Source organism: Schistocerca cancellata, chromosome 8, assembly GCF_023864275.1.
Source record: "Schistocerca cancellata isolate TAMUIC-IGC-003103 chromosome 8, iqSchCanc2.1, whole genome shotgun sequence".
Taxonomy (NCBI): domain Eukaryota; kingdom Metazoa; phylum Arthropoda; class Insecta; order Orthoptera; family Acrididae; genus Schistocerca; species Schistocerca cancellata.
In genome coordinates, this window is record NC_064633.1 from 360,390,048 (window position 1) to 360,411,927 (window position 21,880).

General features: G+C 38.6%; 1 protein-coding gene across 1 annotated transcript in view; it reads right to left on the reverse strand.

Annotated features, from left to right (window-relative positions):
- The window catches only part of LOC126095180 (protein mesh), a 267,125-nt gene that overhangs the window by 73,086 nt on the left and 172,159 nt on the right, over positions 1-21,880 (reverse strand). Inside the window, exon 15 of the mRNA XM_049909911.1 lies at positions 11,534-11,670. Coding sequence (XP_049765868.1) covers positions 11,534-11,670 — 137 coding nt within the window. The remainder of the gene's footprint in view (positions 1-11,533; positions 11,671-21,880) is intronic.

A 21,880-nucleotide genomic window follows, 5' to 3' on the forward strand; every position in this document is an offset into this window, starting at 1 on the left:
ATACAAAATTATTAAAAACTTATTAATTTGTTATTTAGGCACCATGATTACAGTCAACAGATGGCCTAGACTAACTACTAATTAAAACTTCCTGTGTCCTGGGTTCAGTATCAGCCACAGCTAAGATACTGAATAAAAATAATCTGTGATGGCGAATGAAGACTTCCAGTATAAGGAGTCACCCTCATTCTTGTCAACAGGCTTCTCACAGGGAGCAGAGATGCAGATACAGGTTTGGAACACCATACTGCCTTTGGAGTGAAAACTGCTCCTACAGTGGGAATAATCATCAAAGGCCAACAACATGAGGATGCAGAAGGCAACAGAAACCTTTATATTAAAAAAATATAACATGTATCCACAATAATGTGAAATTTACTTGAAAACATGCCAAGATAATCTCTCCATTAGCAAAAGACTCTGAATTAATCCCCATTACAACCTCTGGGGTGGTACTGACAAGGGGAAGGTGAGCAGGAGAAAATGATTGAAAAAGCTGAAAAATGATATCATTCTATAAGTCAGAAAGTGAAGTGTCAGAAGTCTGAATGTGGTAAGGGAGCTAGAAAAACTGAAAATAGAAATGCAAAGTCTCAATTTAGATACATTAAGGCTCAGTGAAGTGAAATGAAAAGAACTCAAGTGTTTCTGGGTGGATACTTACAGGAGAATTTCAACAGCAGCAGAAAATAGCATAATGGAGTAGGATCTGTTACGAGTAGGAAGCTAGGGTGAGGAGTGAGTTACTGGAAACAGTTCAATGACAGGGGTTATTCCCATCAGAGTCAACAGCGAACAAACACCAACCACAATGCTTTAGGTTTCCATCCTGATGTCACCAGCAGAAGATGAAGAGAGATAGTACAAGAGGGTTCTGAACAGGTAAGTCAGAATGTAAAAGTTAATGGAAGTCTAATAATCACTGGGGATTAGAATGCCTTGTAGCAACATCAAATAAAATTTTTGAAAAAATGAACAATATCGGAGATACAGAAAGATACCAGCTGGATTATATCACGGAGATATAGTGGTTCTGAACATTGATACTGGATTGTAAGGTATACCCAGGAGCAGATGTAGGCTCAGATCACAATTTAATAGATCTGTTTTGCTTTAAGATAGGTAATAGCGGAAAGGAGGCAGCTCTGACATTGAACTTTACAAAGAAGACAAAACTTATGAAAAATGAAGACACTTTCTTGAGATTTGTCAATCTAGCAAAAGTATTCAACAATGTAAAACAGTGCAACATGTTTGAAATTATCAGAAAAATAGGAATAATCCACAGAGAAAGATGGATAACTTAAAACAACAAGAACCAAGAGAGAACAATAAGAATGCAAAACCAATACAGAAGTGCTCAGATTAAAAAGGATGTAAGATAAGGCTGCTGTTCAATCTGCACATCAGCAGTGATGGCAGTTAATCAGAGGGTGAAAGTATATCAGAAACAAGACTGACTTACAACACTGCTATCCACAGTGAATATGAAGAAGGGTTAAAGGACACGTAGAGTGAAGGAGAACTGCGAATAAACCAAAGAAAGAAAAAAGTAATGATGTGTAGCAGAAACAAAGGTAACAATAAACTTAACATAGAAATTAGGGACCACGTAGGACATAAAGTGAAGGAATTATGTTATCTAGGAAACAAAAAAATGTATGATAGAATAAGCAAAGAGGATATAAGAAGAGGAATAGTACAAGCAAAGAGGGTATTCAAAGAGAAAATAAACCCTCTACTAGTATCAAACATAAACCTCAATCTGAGAAGAATATTTATGAGTATGTGTATCTAGAACACAGCATTTTATGGGGGTCAATCACTAACTGTGGGAAAACTGGAGCAGGATAATTTAAATATAAGGGACAATCAAATGAAAATGAGAGAAAGAAAAAAAGTAAGTAAATTGTTTGTTGTTGTTGTTGTTGTTGTGGTCTTCAGTCCTGAGACTGGTTTGATGCAGCTCTCCATGCTACTCTATCCTGTGCAAGCTTCTTCATCTCCCAGTACCTACTGCAACCTACATCCTTCAGAATCTGCTTAGTGTATTCATCTCTTGGTCTCCCCCTACGATTTTTACCCTCCACGCTGCCCTCCAATACTAAATTGGTGATCCCTTGATGCCTCAGAACATGTCCTACCAACCGATCCCTTCTTCTGGTCAAGTTGTGCCACAAACTTCTCTTCTCCCCAATCCTATTCAATACTTCCTCATTAGTTATGTGATCTACCCATCTAATCTTCAGCATTCTTCTGTAGCACCACATTTCAAAAGCTTCTATTCTCTTCTTGTCCAAACTATTTACCGTCCATGTTTCACTTCCATACATGGCTACACTCCATACAAATACTTTCAGAAATGGCTTCATGACACTTAAATCTATAGTCGATGTTAACAAATTTCTCTTCTTCAGAAACGCTTTCCTTGCCATTGCCAGTCTACATTTTATATCCTCTCTACTTCGACCATCATCAGTTATTTTGCTCCCCAAATAGCAAAACTCCTTTACTACTTTAAGTGTCTCATTTCCTAATCTAATTCCCTCAGCATCACCCGACTTAATTCGACTACATTCCATTATCCTCATTTTGCTTTTGTTGATGTTCATCTTATATCCTCCCTTCAAGATACCATCCATTCCGTTCAACTGCTCTTCCATGTCCTTTGCTGTCTCTGACAGAATTACAATGTCATCGGCGAACCTCAAAGTTTTTATTTCTTCTCCATGGATTTTAATACCTACTCCAAATTTTTCTTTTGTTTCCTTTACTGCTTGCTCAATATACAGATTGAATAACATCGGGGAGAGGCTACAACCCTGACTTACTCCCTTCCCAACCGCTGCTTCCCTTTCATGTCCCTCGACTCTTATAACTGCCATCTGGTTTCTGTACAAATTGTAAATAGCCTTTCGCTCCCTGTATTTTACCCCTGCCACCATTAGAATTTGAAAGAGAGTATTCCAGTCAACACTGTCAAAAGCTTTCTCTAAGTCTACAAATGCTAGAAACATAGGTTTGCCTTTCCTTAATCTTTCTTCTAAGATAAGTCGTAAGGTCAGTAATGCCTCACGTGTTCACATTTTTCTACGGAATCCAAACTGATCTTCCCCGAGGTCGGCTTCTACTAGTTTTTCCATTCGTCTGTAAAGAATTCGTGTTAGTATTTTGCAGCTGTGGCTTATTAAACTGATTGTTCGGTAATTTTCACATCTGTCAGCACCTGCTTTCTTTGGGATTGGAATTATTATATTCTTCTTGAAGTCTGAGGGTATTTCACCTGTTTCATACATCTTGCTCACCAGATGGTAGAGTTTTGTCAGGACTGGCTCTCCCAAGGCCGTCAGTAGTTCCAATGGAATGCTGTCTACTCCGGGGGCCTTGTTTCGACTCAGGTGTTTCAGTGCTCTGTCAAACTCTTCACGCAGTATCGTATCTCCCATTTCATCTTCATCTACATCCTCTTCCATTTCCATAATACTGTCCTCAAGTACATCACCCTTGTATAGACCCTCTATATACTCCTTCCACCTTTCTGCTTTCCCTTCTTTGCTTAGAACTGGGTTTCCATCTGAGCTCTTGATGTTCATACAAGTGGTTCTCTTATCTCCAAAAGTCTCTTTAATTTTCCTGTAGGCAGTATCTATCTTACCCCTAGTGAGACAAGCCTCTACTTCCTTACATTTGTCCTCTAGCCATCCCTGCTTAGCCATTTTGCACTTCCTGTCGATCTCATTTTTGAGACGTTTGTATTCCTTTTTGCCTGCTTCATTTACTGCATTTTTATATTTTCTCCTTTCATCAATTAAATTCAATATTTCTTCTGTTACCCAAGGATTTCTACTAGCCCTCGTCTTTTTACCTACTTGATCCTCTGCTGCCTTCACTACTTCATCCCTCAAAGCTACCCATTCCTCTTCTACTGTATTTCTTTCCCCCATTCCTGTCAATTGTTCCCTTATGCTCTCCCTGAAACTCTGTACAACCTCTGGTACTTTCAGTTTATCCAGGTCCCATCTCCTTAACTTCCCACCTTTTTGCAGTTTCTTCAGTTTTAATCTACAGGTCATAACCAATAGATTGTGGTCAGAGTCCACATCTGCCCCTGGAAATGTCTTACAATTTAAAACCTGGTTCCTAAATCTCTGTCTTACCATTATATAATCTATCTGATACCTTTTAGTATCTCCAGGGTTCTTCCATGTATACAACCTTCTATCATGATTCTTAAACCAAGTGTTAGCTATGATTAAGTTGTGCTCTGTGCAAAATTCTACCAGGCGGCTTCCTCTTTCATTTCTTAGCCCCAATCCATATTCACCTACTATGTTTCCGTCTCTCCCTTTTCCTACACTCGAATTCCAGTCACCCATGACTATTAAATTTTCGTCTCCCTTCACAATCTGAATAATTTCTTTTATTTCATCATACATTTCTTCAATTTCTTCGTCATCTGCAGAGCTAGTTGGCATATAAACTTGTACTACTGTAGTAGGTGTGGGCTTCGTATCTATATTGGCCACAATAATGCGTTCACTATGCTGTTTGTAGTAGCTTACCCGCATTCCTATTTTCCTATTCATTATTAAACCTACTCCTGCATACCCCTATTTGACTTTGTGTTTATAACCCTGTAGTCACCTGACCAGAAGTCTTGTTCCTCCTGCCACCGAACTTCACTAATTCCCACTATATCTAACTTTAACCTATCCATTTCCCTTTTTAAATTTTCTAACCTACCTGCCCGATTAAGGGATCTGACATTCCACGCTCCGATCCGTAGAACGCCAGTTTTCTTTCTCCTGATAACGACATCCTCTTGAGTAGTCCCCGCCCGGAGATCCGAATGGGGGACTATTTTACCTCCGGAATATTTTACCCAAGAGGACGCCATCATCATTTAATCATACAGCAAAACTGCATGCCCTCGGGAAAAATTACGGCCGTAGTTTCCCCTTGCTTTCAGCCGTTCGCAGTACTAGCACAGCAAGGCCGTTTTGGTTATCGTTACAAGGCCAGATCAGTCAATCATCCAGACTGTTGCCCTTGCAACTACTGAAAAGGCTGCTGCCCCTCTTAAGGAACCACACGTTTGTCTGGCCTCTCAACAGATACCCCTCCGTTGTGGTTGTACCTACGGTACGGCTATCTGTATCGCTGAGGCACGCAAGCCTCCCCACCAACGGCAAGGTCCATGGTTCATGGGGGGCGGGGGGTGTAAATTGTTTATTATTTCAAAATTAATTAGCTTAACAGTTAATACATTTATCCCACTGTGAGATAAGATGGTCAATGCCTGCATGGAAAAATGTTTGCAGTTGCCCACAAAACCGTGACTGTATCCAGGCATGAAGCTCTATGTCCTGGCCATGAAGCTCTTTCTTTAGTGCACCAAAAAGGTGGAAACCACTTGATGAGAAATCGGGACTGTATGAAGAATGTGAAAGGGCTTTCCAGCAAACCTTCTGCAACGTAGCTGAGACAACCTTGGCAACATGTGGACAGACATTATCCTGCAACAGAATGATACTGTCCATCAAAAATTCTGGGTATCTGGATTTGATGGCATGCTTCAATTTTTAAAGTGTCCACATACTGCTGTGCGTTAATTGTGGTACTGTGTTCCAGGAAGTCAATGAGCTGTGGGCTATTGGAGTCACTTTGGATTTTTTTGGTGGGGGTGCTCTCATTTTTGGCTCTGATGCTTACCCTCTATCTCAAAACGATGACACCATATTTTATCTCTGGTGACATCACGAGATGGGAAATGATATCCTTTGTCATGATACCATTCCATGTGCTGCAGTAATGTCAACATTATGTTCAACTTCTGGTCTTCCGTCAGGCTGTGGGGAACCCACTGCGCACAGATTTTTCAGAATTTCAGTTCTCTGTCATGATGCTATGAGCTGTACTGTGACTAATGCTCAACATGAGTGGAATGTCTTGGTCATTTCTGATGACAGCATTCACCACAGCAAGGACAGAAGGGGTAATGTCATGCTGTTGCGACTTTCAATGATGGCAACATTGTAAGGTGCAAGGTATTTAGAAATTTGGGAATGAAGATAGGTTCTAACATGGTACGAGCGATGCTTGCTTTAGACAAGGAATGCCTTCGGGCTGCAGACAGGGCTGTAAAGAGTCTAGAAATACAAGCAAGAGTAAACAGGAGGAGGAACAAGAGGAAGCTGGAGGAGGAGTTTGCAGAGGATGAAGATAATCCATCCTATGGACCTGGAATGCACTAAAAAGTTAATCCAATCTTTGTCACTCGATTCCAAAAACTTTTATTTTCTCATACTAATTCCATGTTTTCTAAGGATCTTCCAAACATATTTGTTTCAAACTTTCAGTAAATGTTACACAGGACCTTCTGCATAATTTAACACAGCCTTTTTCCAAAAAACTGTATATTTTTGAATATATAAATAAAAAATTGCAAAAAAATGTTGTGAATTTTCATTACAATTGAAAAAAAAAATCATCTTTAATAACTGAACTAAAATTTTGTAAAATCCCTGTGTTAAGTTGTAGCCCATATTCCAATAAATAATCTGTAAAAAGTTCAACTTCCTACCTCAAATACTTTGTGAGGAAAGATGTAATTTATAAGCGTTATTTTAACATTGGAAGTATAGGGTGTTCTGGAGCCCCTTAACAAGGAAGAATGAAGATGTTTTGAAAGAAATCAATTAGCAAAACCTCATAACAGCTATCCAAAAAAGGAAAACAATTTTTTTTAATAGTTATTTAGACACAATAAGTTTTAACACACATTTTCAAGGGAAAACTTTTGAGAACCAAGAGAATGCAAAACAAAGAAAAGAGTCAAAGATTTGTTGAGAGTATCAAAATGCCAAAATTATTAAGAAATGAAGATGACAGCACAAAATAAGAAGAGTAGCTACAAAAACAAGAAATAACCTTTAGAAGAAGATAATGATGTAAACCTCTACTCACAGCATTTAATATACTTTTGCTAAAATGTGTTTACATTAGAGGAACATTTAAATGAATATAAAAACATAAATGATACAGGCAATAGGGCTTAAAAGCATATCCAATGTTCATTTGTATTTCTAAATGACGCATCTGGGAGGTAAATACAGTAATACCAGACTTAATAAAATCACTCATATTAACCAAAGTAACATGGAACTCATCCACAAGGAAATATTTTACATGAGCTTAAAACATTTTAATAAATTTGCTAAGATCATGAAAGCAATCAAAATAGTGAAGCCCACTGAAAAAGTCTTGTTGTTGTTGTGGTCTTCAGTCCTGAGACTGGTTTGATGCAGCTCTCAATGCTACTCTATCCTGTGCAAGCTTCTTCATCTCCCAGTATCTACTGCAACCTACATCCTTCTGAATCTGTTTAGTGTATTCATCTCTTGGTCTCCCTCACGATTTTTACCCTCCACACTGCCCTCCAATGCTAAATTGGTGATCCCTTGATGTCTCAGAATATGCCCTACCAACCGATCCCTTCTTCTAGTCAAGTTGTGCCACAAATTTCTCTTCTTTCCAATTCTATTCAATACCTCCTCATTAGTTATGCGATCTACCCATCTAATCTTCAGCATTCTTCTGTAGCACCATATTTCGAAAGCTTCATTTCTCTTCTTGTCCAAACTATTTATCGTCCATGTTTCACTTCCATACATGGCTACACTCCATACAAATACTTTCATAAAAGACTTCCTGATTCTTAAATCTATACTCGATGTTAACAAATTTCTTCTTCTTCAGAAATGCTTTCCTTGCCATTGCCAGTCTACATTTTATATCCTCTCTACTTCAACCATCCTCAGTTATTTTGCTCCCCAGATAGCAAAACTCATTTACTACTTTAAGCATCTCATTTCTTAATCTAACTCCTGCAACATTACCCAATTTCATTCGACTACATTTCATTATCCTCATTTTGATTTTGTTGATGTTCATCTTATATCCTCCTTTCAAGACACTGTCCATTCCATTCAGCTGCACCTCTAGGTCCTTTGCTGTCTCTGACAGAATTACAATGTCATCGGAAAACCTCAAAGTTTTTATTTCTTCTCCATAGATTTTAATTCCTACTCCAAATTTTTCTTTTGTTTCCTTTACTGCTTGCTCAATATACAGATTGAATAACATCAGGGAGAGGCTACAAACCTGTCTCACTCCCTTCCCAACCACTGCTTCCCTTTCATGACCCTCAACTCTTATAACTGCAGTCTGGTTTCTGTACAAATTGTAAATAGCCTTTCACTCCCTGTATTTTACCCCTGCCACCTTCAGAATTTGAAAGAGAGTATTCCAGTCAACATTGTCAAAAGCTTTCTCTAAGTCTAAAAATGCTAGAAATTTTCTATTTTCTAAAGTAAGTCGTAGGGTCAGTATTGCCTCAAGTGTTCCAACATTTCTATGGAATCCAAACTGATCTTCCCCGAGGTCAGCTTCTTCTAGTTTTTCCATTCGTCTGTAAAGAATTCGTGTTAGTATTTTGCAGCCGTGGCTTATTAAACTGATAGTTTGGTAGTTCGGTAATTTTCACATCTGTCAACACCTGCTTATTATATTCTTCTTGAAGTCTGAGGGTATTTCACCTGTCTCATACATCTTGCTCACTAGATGGTAGAGTTTTGTTAGGCCTGGCTCTCCTAAGGCTGTCAGTAGTTCTAATGGAATGTTGTCACCTCCGGGGGCCTTGTTTCGACTTAGGTCTTTCAGTGCTCTGTCAAACTCTTCACGCAGTATCGTATCTCCTATTTCATCTTCATCTACATTCTCTTCCATTTCTATAATATTGTCGTCAAGTACATCATGCTTGTATAGACCCTCTATGTACTCCTTCCACCTTTCTGCTTTCCCTTCTTTGCTTAGAGCTGTGTTTCCACATGAACTCTTGATATTCATGCAAGTGGTTCTCTTTTCTCCAAAGGTCTCTTTAATTTTCCTGTAGGCAGTATCTGTCTTACCCCTAGTGATATGTGCCTCTACATCTTTACATTTGTCCTCTAGTTAGCCCTGCTTAGCCATTTTGCACTTCCTGTCAATCTCATTTTTGAGACGTTTGTATTCCCTTCTGCCTGCTTCATTTACTGCATTTTTATATTTTCTCCTTTCATCAATTAAATTCAATATCTCTTCTGTTACCCAAGGATTTCTATTAGCCCTCACCTTTTTACCTACTTGATCCTCTGCTACCTTCACTAATTCGTCTGTCAAAGCTAGCCATTCTTCTTCTACTGTATTTCTTTCCCCCATTCTTTCAATCGTTCCCTAATGCTCTCCCTGAAGCTCTCTACAACCTCTGGTTTAGTCAGTTTATCCAGGTCCCATCTCCTTGAATTCCCACCTTTTTGCAGTTTCTTCAGTTTTAATCTACAGGTCATAACCAATAGATTGTGGTCAGAATCCACATCTGCCCCTGGAAATGTCTTACAATTTAAAACCTGGTTCCTAAATCTCTGTCTTACCATTACATAATCTATCTGAAATCTGTCAGTATCTCCAGGCTTCTTCCATGTATACAAGCTTCTTTCATGATTCTTGAACCAAATGTTAGCTATGATTAAGGTGTGCTCTGTGCAAAATTCTACCAGGTGGCTTCCTCTTTCATTTCTTACCCCCAATCCATATTCACCTACTACGTTTCCTTCTCTCCCTTTTCCTACTGACGAATTCCAGTCACCCATGACTATTAAATTTTCGTCTCCCTTCACAATCTGAATAATTTCTTTTATTTCATCATACATTTCTTCAATTTCCTCGTCATCTGCAGAGCCAGTTGACATATAAACCTGTACTACAGTAGTAGGCGTGGGCTTTGCATCTATCTCAGTCACAACAATGCATTTACTATGCTGTTTGTAGTAGCTTACCCGCATTCCTATTTTCCTATTCATTATTAAACCTACTCCTACATTACCCCTGTTTGATTTTGTATTTATAATCCTGTATTCACCTGACCAAAAGTCTTGTTCCTCCTGGCACCAAACTTCACTAATTCCCATTATATCTAATTTTAACCTATCCATTTCCCTTTTTAAATTTTCTAACCTACCTGCCCAATTAAGGGATCTGACATTCCACACTCCAATCCGTAGAATGTCAGTTTTCTTTCTGAAAGTCTTAGGTCATATTTATAGTGCCATTCCCTCAGTCACTGAATATGTGGGTACCAGAAATGAACTGTTGATATTCAATTTATTTATTAGTACTAGCTATTTAAATGTACAAGCTAAGTTAATATTAATCTGAAATACATTCACTTATTCATTGTTTGTGGGATACAATCCCAGTGTAGATAACAACACTAAAAATACCAGAATGAGATTTCCACTCTGCAGCAGAGTGTGCACTGATATGAAACTTCCTGGCAGATTAAAACTGTGTGCTGGACCGAGACTCGAACTCAGGACCTTTGCCTTTCGCAGGCAAGTTCTCTATCATCTGGAACTACCCAAGCACAACTCATGACCCATCCCCACAGCTTCAATTCTGCCAGTACCTCATCTCCTACTTTCCAAACTTCACAGAAGCTCTTCTGCAGACCTTACAGAACTAGCATTTCAGGAAGAAAGGATATTGCGGAGACATGGCTTAGCCATAGCCTGGGGGATGTTTCCAAAATGAGATTTTCATTCTGCAGTGGCGTGTGGACTGATATGGAACTTCCTGGCAGATTAAAACTGTGTGTTGGACCGAGACTCAAACTCGGGACCTTTGCCTTTCGCAGGCTAGTGCTCTACCATCACGTTCGAGTCTCGGTACAGCACACAGTTGTAATCGGCCAGGAAGTTTCATATCAGCACACACTCCACTGCAAAGTGAAAATCTCATTCTGGAAACATCCTCCAGGCTGTGGCTAAGCCATGTCTTTGCAATATCCCTTCTTCCAGGAGTGCTAGTTCTGCAAGGTCCGCAGAAGAAGTTCTGTGAAGTTTGGAAAGTAGGAGATGAGGTACTGGCAGAATTGAAGCTCCGAGAACAGGCTGTGAGTCGTGCTTGGGTGACTCAGATAGTTGAGTACTTGCCCGCAAAAGGCAAAGGGCCCAAGTTCGAGTCTCAGTCGGCACACAGTTTTAATCTCCCAGGAAATTTCAACACTATAAATAAATATACAGTACATTCTTTTATGCATGTTTTTCATGGAATTTACTGACCACACCCTATGAATCCATAAAACTGATAATGAGTTTTCCATTGGATGGAGCAGTTTTCAACTTGACATGTGCTTGAACATCAACAACAAACAATGCTGGGGAAATATTCACATGAATCAACTTTTAGTTAGCTATGAGAAACTGCATACTCCTTCCCATATGTTCATGTAACACGCAAAATGCAAGACTACAAAAGTTGAAGATGTTTACAAAATACTCATTCACTTGAGACATGCTATGAATCTTCGTCTGAAAATAGTCCAACACAACAATGAGAAATGTATTGCAACAACAAAGTAAACAACAGCACTCATCTGTCCAACTATTTTACACATAACAAAAAATAAATAAAAAAAATTATTATTATAACTCACAATTAATGTCCAGGGTAAGTACACTCTAGCTGTTAGGTATCCTTTGTTCTCAACAACTTCAACACCAGTTCCTGACTGGAACATAATGACAACTTCTGACTGGTTAATAAGATATGTTGGAGTGTACACAGTCACACCTGCAAAATTATAGAAAGCATTCTTTCAAAATCAGCAACTACAATTTGAAAGATGCTCTCAAATCAAAGCATAAATCATAATTGACAAAATATTAAAATTTGGGTAGTAATAATACAATATAATAATAATAACAGAAACCACACATAGTAATTTCTGTCTGAGAATAAGGAAAAATATGACTACTTCTCATTTGTTAATTAATTTTAAGAGAAGTATGAGAATATAACATAAGTATGGAATCAAGAGTTCTGTGATAAGAAGTTCCAAGTTTATAAATTAAATGTGGTTCTAAGCAGTTTTAATACTACACCGGGGTGACAAAAAGTCATGGGATATGTACTAACATTGTGTTGGACCTCCTTTTGCCCAGTGAAGTGCAGCAACTTGACATAGTATGGATTCAACAAGTCACTGGGAGTCTCCTGCACAAATATTGAGCTGTGCTGCCTCTATAGCCATCCATATTTGCAAAAGTGTTGCTGGCGCATGATTTTCTGCATGAACTGACCTCTCAATTACGCCCCATAAACGTTTGATGGATGGCCAAATCATTCACTCAAACTGTTCAGAATGTTCTTCAAACCAATTGTGGCCTGATGACATGGTGCAGTGTCATCCATAAAAGTTCTGTCATCGTTTGGGTATGTGAAATCTATGAATGGCTGCAAATGGCCTCCAAGTAGTCAAACATAACCACTACCAGTCAATGACAGGCCCAGCTGGACCAAAGGACCCAGTCTGTTCCATGAACACATAACCCAAACCATTATGAAACCACCACCAGCTTGCACAGTGCCTTGTTGACACTTAAGTCCATGGCTTTGTGGGGTCTACATCACATTCGAACCCTACCATCAGTTCTTATCAACTGAAATCGGAACTCATCTGACCAGGCCACAGTTTTCCAGTCATCTAGTATACGACTGATATGACCATGAGCCCTGGCGAGACACTGCAGGTGATGACAAGCTGTTAGCAAAGGCACTCACATCAGTCATCTGCTGACATAGCCCATGAATGCTGAATTTCATTGCACTCTCCTAAAGGATAAAGGATATGTTCATCATATGTCTCACATTGATTTCTGAGGTTGTTTCAAAAAGTGTCAAATCTAAGGAAATGCCGCTGCTCTCGGTCATCAAGTGAAGGCTATCGGCCACTGCGTTGTTCGTAGTGAGAGATAATGACTGAAATTCGGTATTCTTGGCACACTCTTGACACTTGACTTCCCTAACAATTACCAAAATGGAGTGGCCCATGCATCCAGCTCCAATGACCTTTCTACATTCAAAGTCTGCCAGTTCCAGTCATACAGCCATAATCACGCTGAAAACCTTTTACCATGAATCACCTGAGTGCAAATGACAGCTCTGCCGATGCACTGCTCTTTTATACCTTGCATACACAATACTGCTGCTATCTATGTATATGGATATTACTACCCCGTGACTTTTGTCACCTCAGGGTACCTCAGTTGGTAGGGAGGTCATTATAAAAGGCACATTTAAATTTCTCTTTCACACTGGTATTACGAATATGAATTGGCAAACTGTCCTTCTTCCAAATGGTGCTGTTATGGTGTGATAATCTTAAATTTAGACAGATTTTAGTAGCATGCAGGTATATGAATTGTGGTGTTATGAATCACTTCGGCAAAATGAGCTTGTGTCCACCTAGCCAGCAATTGATGGTTATGATCATTAAAGCAGATAATAGTTTAATGATTAAGCATAGAGAGCTGTTTGTAGGTTTTTTGTTATCCCTTTTGCATGTGATATGCATATGGATGGTTGGGGCATGTCTTCAAGGTGGAGCTGCGACTGCAATGGGTCTGTAGAAGTGTGGTGCATCATTGAGTAAAAGCAAACACTGTAACAATGAGAAGTGACTTCATGGCAGGACAGATAAGTTGAAGCTCTCAATTCCAGCTTAAGCACAGTTGCAGTGGAAGAAAAGTCCACAATAACTGCAGCAGCAAGGTCAGAAGAGAATTTAATTCCAGGTGCTGACATTCAGACCAAAGACAAGACAACTAACTCCAACTGAACATAGAAATATTAAAAGGGAACAGTGCAGTATTAACTTCCCATTTTTCCTTAAGGAAAGACTGTTACTTTATATATGTACAAAAAGTGCAGAAGGTTTTAAAGTTATTTGACATGTGAACTGTAGATGTCTTGTCCTCCGCCATGGATTGTTAGTCTGGTTGCTGACTTTTGAAATTTTTATTTCCATATTTGGTTACTGATACCATTAAGGCATAGAAGTATGAAAATTATGCTAGTTGTCTAAAACCTGCAATAGCCAGTGGCTTTAAATATCAGAGACCAAAAGGAATCGTATTTAATTTTCTGCTTATTGTAGTAACGGTGTTTTTCACAATATACAACAGTCTACAGTGACCCCAAGACTTTTGTACTATCATTAAATTTATATTTAGATCTTGTAACTGGAAGGATTGATCTGTTTCTCTCTTGATTATATTTCAAAGTGGTACAGAGATTGGTAACTTGCTTTAAATGTTCAGAAATGTAAAATTTTGCACTTCACAAAACAAAAAAACATAACATCCTATGACTAAATTGTCAATGATCACTGCTGGAATTGACTAACTAATACAAATACCTGAATGTAACACTTTGCTGGGATATGAAATGGAATGGTCACATAAGTTCAGTTATAGGTAAAGCAGGTGGCAGATTTCAGTTTATTGGTAGAATACTGGGGAAGTGCAATCAGTCTACAAAGGAGATTGCTTACAAACACTTTTGTGACTGGTTCTAGAATATTGATCAAGCATCTTGGAGCCATAGCAGATAGGAGTAACAGGGGATAATGAATGTGTGCAGAGAAGGACAACATGAATGGTCTCAGGTTTGTTTAATCTATGGATGAGTGTCACAGAGATACAGAAGGAACTGAACTGGAAGACTCTTGAAGGTAGACATAAACTATACTGAAAAAGTCTATTAACAAAGTTTCAAGAACTGACTTTAAATGATTACTGCAGGAATATAATACAACCCCCTAAGTAGTGTTCACATAGGTAGCATGAGGATAAGATTAGAATAATTACTGCACACACAGAGGCATTCAGATAATTGTACCTTCTGTGCTCCATACGTGAATGGAACAGGAGCAAACCCTAATTAGGTACCAGTACAATGTGTCATACCCTCTGCCATGTAACTCACGGAGGTTTGCAGAGTATATATGTAGATGTAGATACTGTCTTGGAATGTTATTGCTTCAGTTTTCTCATAACAGAGAATTTGTCATCCTGTAAACAATAAATTACAACCTTATCTTGCTTTTAGATGTAGTATCCTATACATCTGCTTCAATAATTATATTAATGGTAACAGCTACAACTTTTTTTTTCAGTATTCTGAGATACATCATTATGTACACCATATACTTCAGATGACCTGGTATGCTACCTTCTTGTACATCCTGACTTCACTGCTGAAACTCTGATGAGATTTCAATTGTCTGAGTGGTAACTCTACTGTGTATTTTCTGTTTTCAATGTATAGTTTTATTATACTAAGACTTAGCACTGTAATCATGTAATGATACAGCTTTATTGTTGGTATCTAATGGTCAACAAGATCAAAACCATGGACTAATTAATAACAGATTACAGAAAAGTATTAATGTTGCAGTATTTAAGGTACTAGTGGGAGACCATACTGTTTGTCATACCAGTAACTTGATGAAACCACTGGTCTGTCTGCCTCTGTAGTTCATATTGTTCCACAAGACCAAATTAACATCAAAAGGCACAATTTTTATGGCCACCACACGTCTCATCATGTATCATGGAAAAAAAATGAAGAAAAACCAGTTGTCCATTTTTCCATGCAAATAGCATTTAGTTGTATTCTAATTATTCCAAACTGCCTGGAAATTAAGTGAAAGTTAGGACGATGATTTGAAATTGGTTACCAGCCCGAAACTAGTCAGTAAGTGAATAAAAAAAGTGAAATTTGCAACTTTGGCTGGTTTTTTGTTGTACTGAATGTTAGAAGGTGAGAATTAATCTGAGTCAATCTGTCAAATGTGTTCTGTCAAGAAGATAAATGTGCTTCTTTACCCACAATAGAGCTTGAGGTAAGGAAGAAATAAGAAGTCCATAGACATAGATCAGTTTTCAGTTCTATTCTAAAGGAATGCATAGACAGCGTACAAAACTCGTTAACAAACATAATAAATGAGTCCTTTAGTTCAGGTATTATTTGTGCTTTTACTGAAGAAAGGTAATGCAGAGAGTACAGGAAACTACAGGCCATTATCACTATTGTCACTATTATCAAAAATAATTGAATCAATCATGGAAGATATATTAACAAGCTACATCAATAAATATGATCCTTTAAATGGAGCACGGTTTGGCTTCTGAAGTGAGACAAATACAATATCGGCCATTGCACAGTTCACAAAAGTGGTACTTGAAATTCTTGACAGGTATTACTGTTTTACAGGTGCATTCTTAAACCTATCCAAGGCTTTACACGTAGTCGACCACAAAGTGCTACTAAGCAAACTAGAAGCACTAGGTGTAAGAGTAACAACAAACAAGTAGTTCCAGACCTACCTGGAAAATACAGTCCAAAAGGTAGTGATAGTTCAACATATTTGCTGATTATAATTTTTTAGGAAAACAATTGTCAAGTTTGGAACATACAAATATAGGTGTGCCTTAAGGCAGTGTATTGGAACCAATAATGTTCTTAATACACTATGGGCAAAACTTAAGGGCGAAAGTAACTGTTGCAATATTAGGACAGAAGGTACCTGAAAGAAATGTGAAATGAGACAAAAAGAAATGACCCTTTTATTGAAGGGCAATAATTACACAAAAGACACTACAATTCATGATGGTTCCCAGATCATCAGAAACAGCTGGACATGGTTCTTAATAGAGGGTGTGATCACAACAGACAGCAATGCATGCTCTGCAATGTGCCTCCATGCTGGCCACCCAGCTGGTAAGTTGTTCTTCTGGTAGGGAGTTCCATTCCTCCACCAGCTGGCTGACAACTGTTGGATGATTGTCAATGCAGATGGATGTGCTGCAATATGTTTCCCAATTTCATGCATGCTCAGTGGCTTTACATCAGGGGAACACGTAGGCCTTTCCATCTGCTGAATATCCTCTCATCCCAAGAGTTCCTGCACTGTTGGGTGTGGTCACACTTTTTCAACCATAAAAATGAAGTCAGGGCTACATGAACCCCTGAAAAGCTGCACATGGAGAAGGAGTACAGTGTCATATTAACAATTGCCAGTGAGTGTACTGTGTAAAACAGGTCAGTATGCTCTTGCAACACTATGCCTCCCCACACAATAATGCATATACCACTAAAACAATCAATTTTGACAATGTTCCTGCTTGTATCTCACGTTCCAACTTCTCGTCATATGAAGTTACTTAGTACACTCAGGAATGATGTCAAACATAATCATTTTGATGGCTCAAGTGTTAATGGTGTGTGGGGGCAAGATGTTGCATAGGCACACTGACCTCCAAATCTATGAACAAGGTGCACTCACTGGTCAACATGATAGCGACACTCTACTCGTCCAACACTGCATCTTTTCAGGGGTGCATTTGGCCCTGACTTCACTTTTATGAGTGACTATGTGCAATCACATCAAACTGTGCATGTTGAGGAGCTCTTCAAACGAAAGGATATTTACTGAATGAACTGACCCTTCCATTCCCCCAACTTAAATCCTGTCCCACATATGTGGGATACATTGGGGAGGCATACTGCATCACATCCACATGCTGCAGTGACCATTCAGCAGTTTTTAGTAGCACTGGTGGAAGAATGAAATTTCCTATCACACAAACCTTTTACCGATCTTGTGGCTAGCACAGCACTGCTGTCCATCATCATCACACACTACATTAAGAAACATGTCCCACCTTTTGTGATGTCCAGGGGAACATCATAAATCATGATGACTTCAGTGCAACTACTGCATTGTCTTTGATATAACATGGAGGACACATCCTCTTTGCTGATGACAGTAGCATCATAGTTATTGATAAAATACCAGGACACCTAATTGAGGTGGAAAATGAAACCATGGAGGATGTTCACAAGTGGCGAGTATGTAATGAAAACAAAAAGCATACACTTAAGCACAAAGAGGGAAAACAGTTCTGTCACATTATGTAATAAATCTGTAGATTGTGTAACATACACAAAGTTTTTATGGAAAAGTGTTTATTGGTGATTCACATGGAATGAGCAAAAAAAGATAGTGGTGAAAAGAACGTCATCAGCTTGTTATGCTCTTAGGGTTCTGTAATCACTCTGTAACAGCCAGGATCCTATGGTGACATACGGTCACAAAAGACGAACACAGTTTTCAAACTGCAGAAAAAGGATATAATGTAATAACTAAAAGTAGTGATCAGGCTTGTTGTAAATAATTATTTAAAACACTGGGTATCCTTATCTGCAAAAAGTCAGTACATCTACCAATCTACACCTACATGATTACTCTGCATATTCCCAATTAAATACCTGGAAGTGCGTTCATCGAACCACCTTTAAACTGTTTCTCTACTGTTCCACTCTCGAACGGATGCAAGAAAAACAAGACTTAAATCTTTCTGTGCAAACTCTGATTTCTCTCATTTTGTCATGATGATCATTTCTCCCTATGTAAGGAAGCACCAACAGAACATTTTTTCAATTGGAGGAGAAAGTTGGTGATTGAAATTTCACGAGAAGATCCTGCCACAACAAAAAATGCCTTCAGTTTAATGATTGACATCCCAATTCATGTAACACGTCATGACACTCTCTCCCTTTTTCTTGATAATATGAAATGAGCTAGCCTTCTTTGAACCTATTCAGTGTCCTCTGTCAGTCCAATCTGAGGCAGAACCCACAGTGCACAGTAATACTCCAGAAGATGGTGGATAAGTGTCACATAAGCAATCTGTTTCATGGACCTGCTGTGGTTTCTAGGTGTTCTACCAGTAAATAACAAGTCTTTTGTTTGCTTTCCACCCAATATTATCTAGGAGATAATTCCAATTTAATTTACTTGTAATTGTAATCTCTAATTATTAATTGAATTTACAGCCTTTAGATTTGTGTGATTTATTGTGTAACCAAAATTTAGCAGATTTCTTAAGTTTTACCTTATCTCTCCTACATTGATGGTAGTAACAGAAGACAATGTGGCCTTAAAGGGTCACTAATTTCCTCATGACAGGTGATGTTTACAACACTCATTGCAGAGTCAGTTCTTGAAGCCCTGCTAGGAGGCACCGCCTGACCTGAAAGAAATGCTGCAAGGAGGAGCAGAAAATAGCCAGTGAGAATGCCCACATGTTAAACAATTCCATGGAATGGTTTTGGAGCTCGTGAAATCAAGGAGTAGCATAGCAGTCCCCTTGGGGTGAAGAAGTGAAGTGCCCTCTGGGCCAGAGCTGGTGTTTCAATTTGTGTATTTCTGAAGTTGTAAAAAGCTAGTCCTTTGTGATCAATCAGGTTACTCAGTGCAGTATAGGAAACTGACAGAATCTGAAGTGCCTTCCTAGCAAGGGTATGGAATTCTGTTTAGAGATTTTCCCACTTTTTTTGGTAAGCAAGGACACATTCAGTAAAAAGGGAGACCTTTGAGTATAGTGTGAAGTCATTAACTAGCTGGAAGTGGTGCTGGAGTGACAGAATTGGCTAGAGTTAATTTGTGCCAATAAATTTCATTTGTTTGCATGCAAATTTGAGTGTGATGTTTTTTTGTGACTGTTTCCCTATTGACTGAACTATATTCCTGTTTTGTTCTATAGTGATTATCAGTGGGAGTTGCTAGCAACCATTTAACCTGTTAATGTAGCCCAGTGGTTGAATCTCAAAATCTTTCCTTGAAGTAATTAGCTACAGGGCTTTTCATTAGTATTATTGAGTAAGATGGCACAATGGTTAGCACATTGGGTTCGCATCTGGAAGAATGGCAGCTCAAATCCCCATCTGGGCATTGATTTAACTTTACTGTGATTTCCCTAAATCCCTTAACCCTTTCATGGGCCAGAGATATACCTACCACTACGTGTATTTCTTTTTTACTATGTTTATGAGAATACATCATACCACTTCTGTAAACCCCTGGCATCTAATACAAGTCTGCTGCAGCAGGTGTAGTTTCTGTTTGTAGTGAAATATAGCATTTAGGGCTGGACGAAGTATACATCCCACCAAATAATGTTGTTTTAAAGGCCCTACAAAAGTATGATTACTGCCAAAGTAGCTTCTTCAAGAGGCTTGAAAGTACACTACCACAAAATTAGTGTCTTTTTGTGGACTTTGACAAGCATGCTTACCACCATCTTTGTTGTCTGACAAAGCTTTTGGGAATACATTTTACCCCCTATGGATGTGTCTGATATCTTGTGGCAATACACTATACCACACCTATAAAAACTGTGACAACAATCGGTTTCTGTTTGTAATGAGATCACTACTGATATACCTAGAGAAGTTAGAAAAAATTGCTTTCCTGAGTCACTACAAAAAATGTGCCCACAAAAGGGTTAAGGCAAAAGCCAAGATGGTTCATTTTGAAAGGACACGGCCAGTTTCCTTCTCCATCCTTCCCAAATCTGAGCTTGTGCTCCATCTCTAATGACCTCATTGTCAACAGGATGTAAAACACTAACCTAGTTTCCTTCCTCTCAATTACTGACTTTGGAGTTGTGAAGTTTAACCTTGTCTAATGTAGCAAAGCTGGAATGGTGATACTTGGTTTTAACTTTTGTATGATGAAACCATTTAGAAAACCACCATAGGTTGTCTGTTTTATTATGCAAGATGCTTTTACAGCAAAATACCAAAAGAACAGTAGACAGGTCACATTACTGAACATCATTATGCTTGTGTATTAAAATTGTAATTAAATTACTTACACAGTGTCAGTGAGGTGTGTGTCACATTTGAAACTTGTCTCATGCTATGCTGAGACAGACATTTGTTCCTGCTTGGGAAACATCAAACGTTTGTACGTATGGTCATGAACATCACAACTTGCTTCCAAGCATACATTAGACAACACATCAAATAAGTAAAACCACTGCTAATAGCATGCTTTCTGGCCCTTGAAAATTCTTTTAATGGCACAACGTGTCCTTTTGCTTCCTCATATGTTTAACCTGAGTGCATAGTTTTGACAGTGCAGAGAATTAATCTGGGTTCACCAATAAACATTTCCAATTAAATCCACGGAGCAGTATGTTGCATAGTTTGTTTTGTGTCCCACACACTGCAAAGAGTATGTCGATTCTTGCTAGAGCCATGAGTGTGACTTTGTGTGAGGCATAGACAAAGGAACGTTTCACGTGGTGATGCCTTTCCTGGACTAGAAATCATCATGCGGGATTGACATCATTGCTAACAATACTGCATCTAACGACAACTTTAGTGTAAACTTTGATTGGAGGTAAGCTCTACAACTCTGCACAGTTTGCTACAGTTCAAGTGTTATTTCAAAGTGTCGACTATGCTGTATGTGTTTCCTTCGGTGTTGTTGTTTTTTATTTTTATTACAGGGAATTTTAAAGTATGACTGAGATGGTAGAGGGTGACCAGGAAGATTCATCCTACATCTACATGACTACTCTGCAATTTGCAATGAAGTGTATGGCAGAGGATTCATTGCACAATCTTCAAGCTATCTCTGTACTGTTTCACTCACAAACAGTATGCGAAAAAAACAAACACTTGACTCTTTCAATGCAAGCTACAATTTCTCTTCTTTTATTATGATTAACATTTCTCCCAATATAGATGGGTGCCAACAAAATATTTTTGCATTCAGAGGAGAATATTGGTGGTTAAAATTTTGTGAAAAGATCTGGCCACAATGCTATCAAGTCTTGTGGAGTGTAGAAGCTATATGTCCTCTGCACCAGAGGCGATATTTTTGTTTATTTATTTCTGAAGTCACAAATACTGATAGCTGATTCTTTGTGACCAATCAAGTTACTTAGTGCAGTATGGAAGACTGACAGCATCCAAAGTGTGTTTCCAGTGCAGGCATGTAATTCTGCTTAGGCACTTCCCATTTTTCTACATGAGTGTTGTGGATTAGTGAGGAGACCTTTTTCAGAAAAAAGAGACATCTCAGGGCATAGTGTGAAGTCAATTGCTAAGTGGAGGTGGTGTTGCACAAAAGTGATGGACTTGG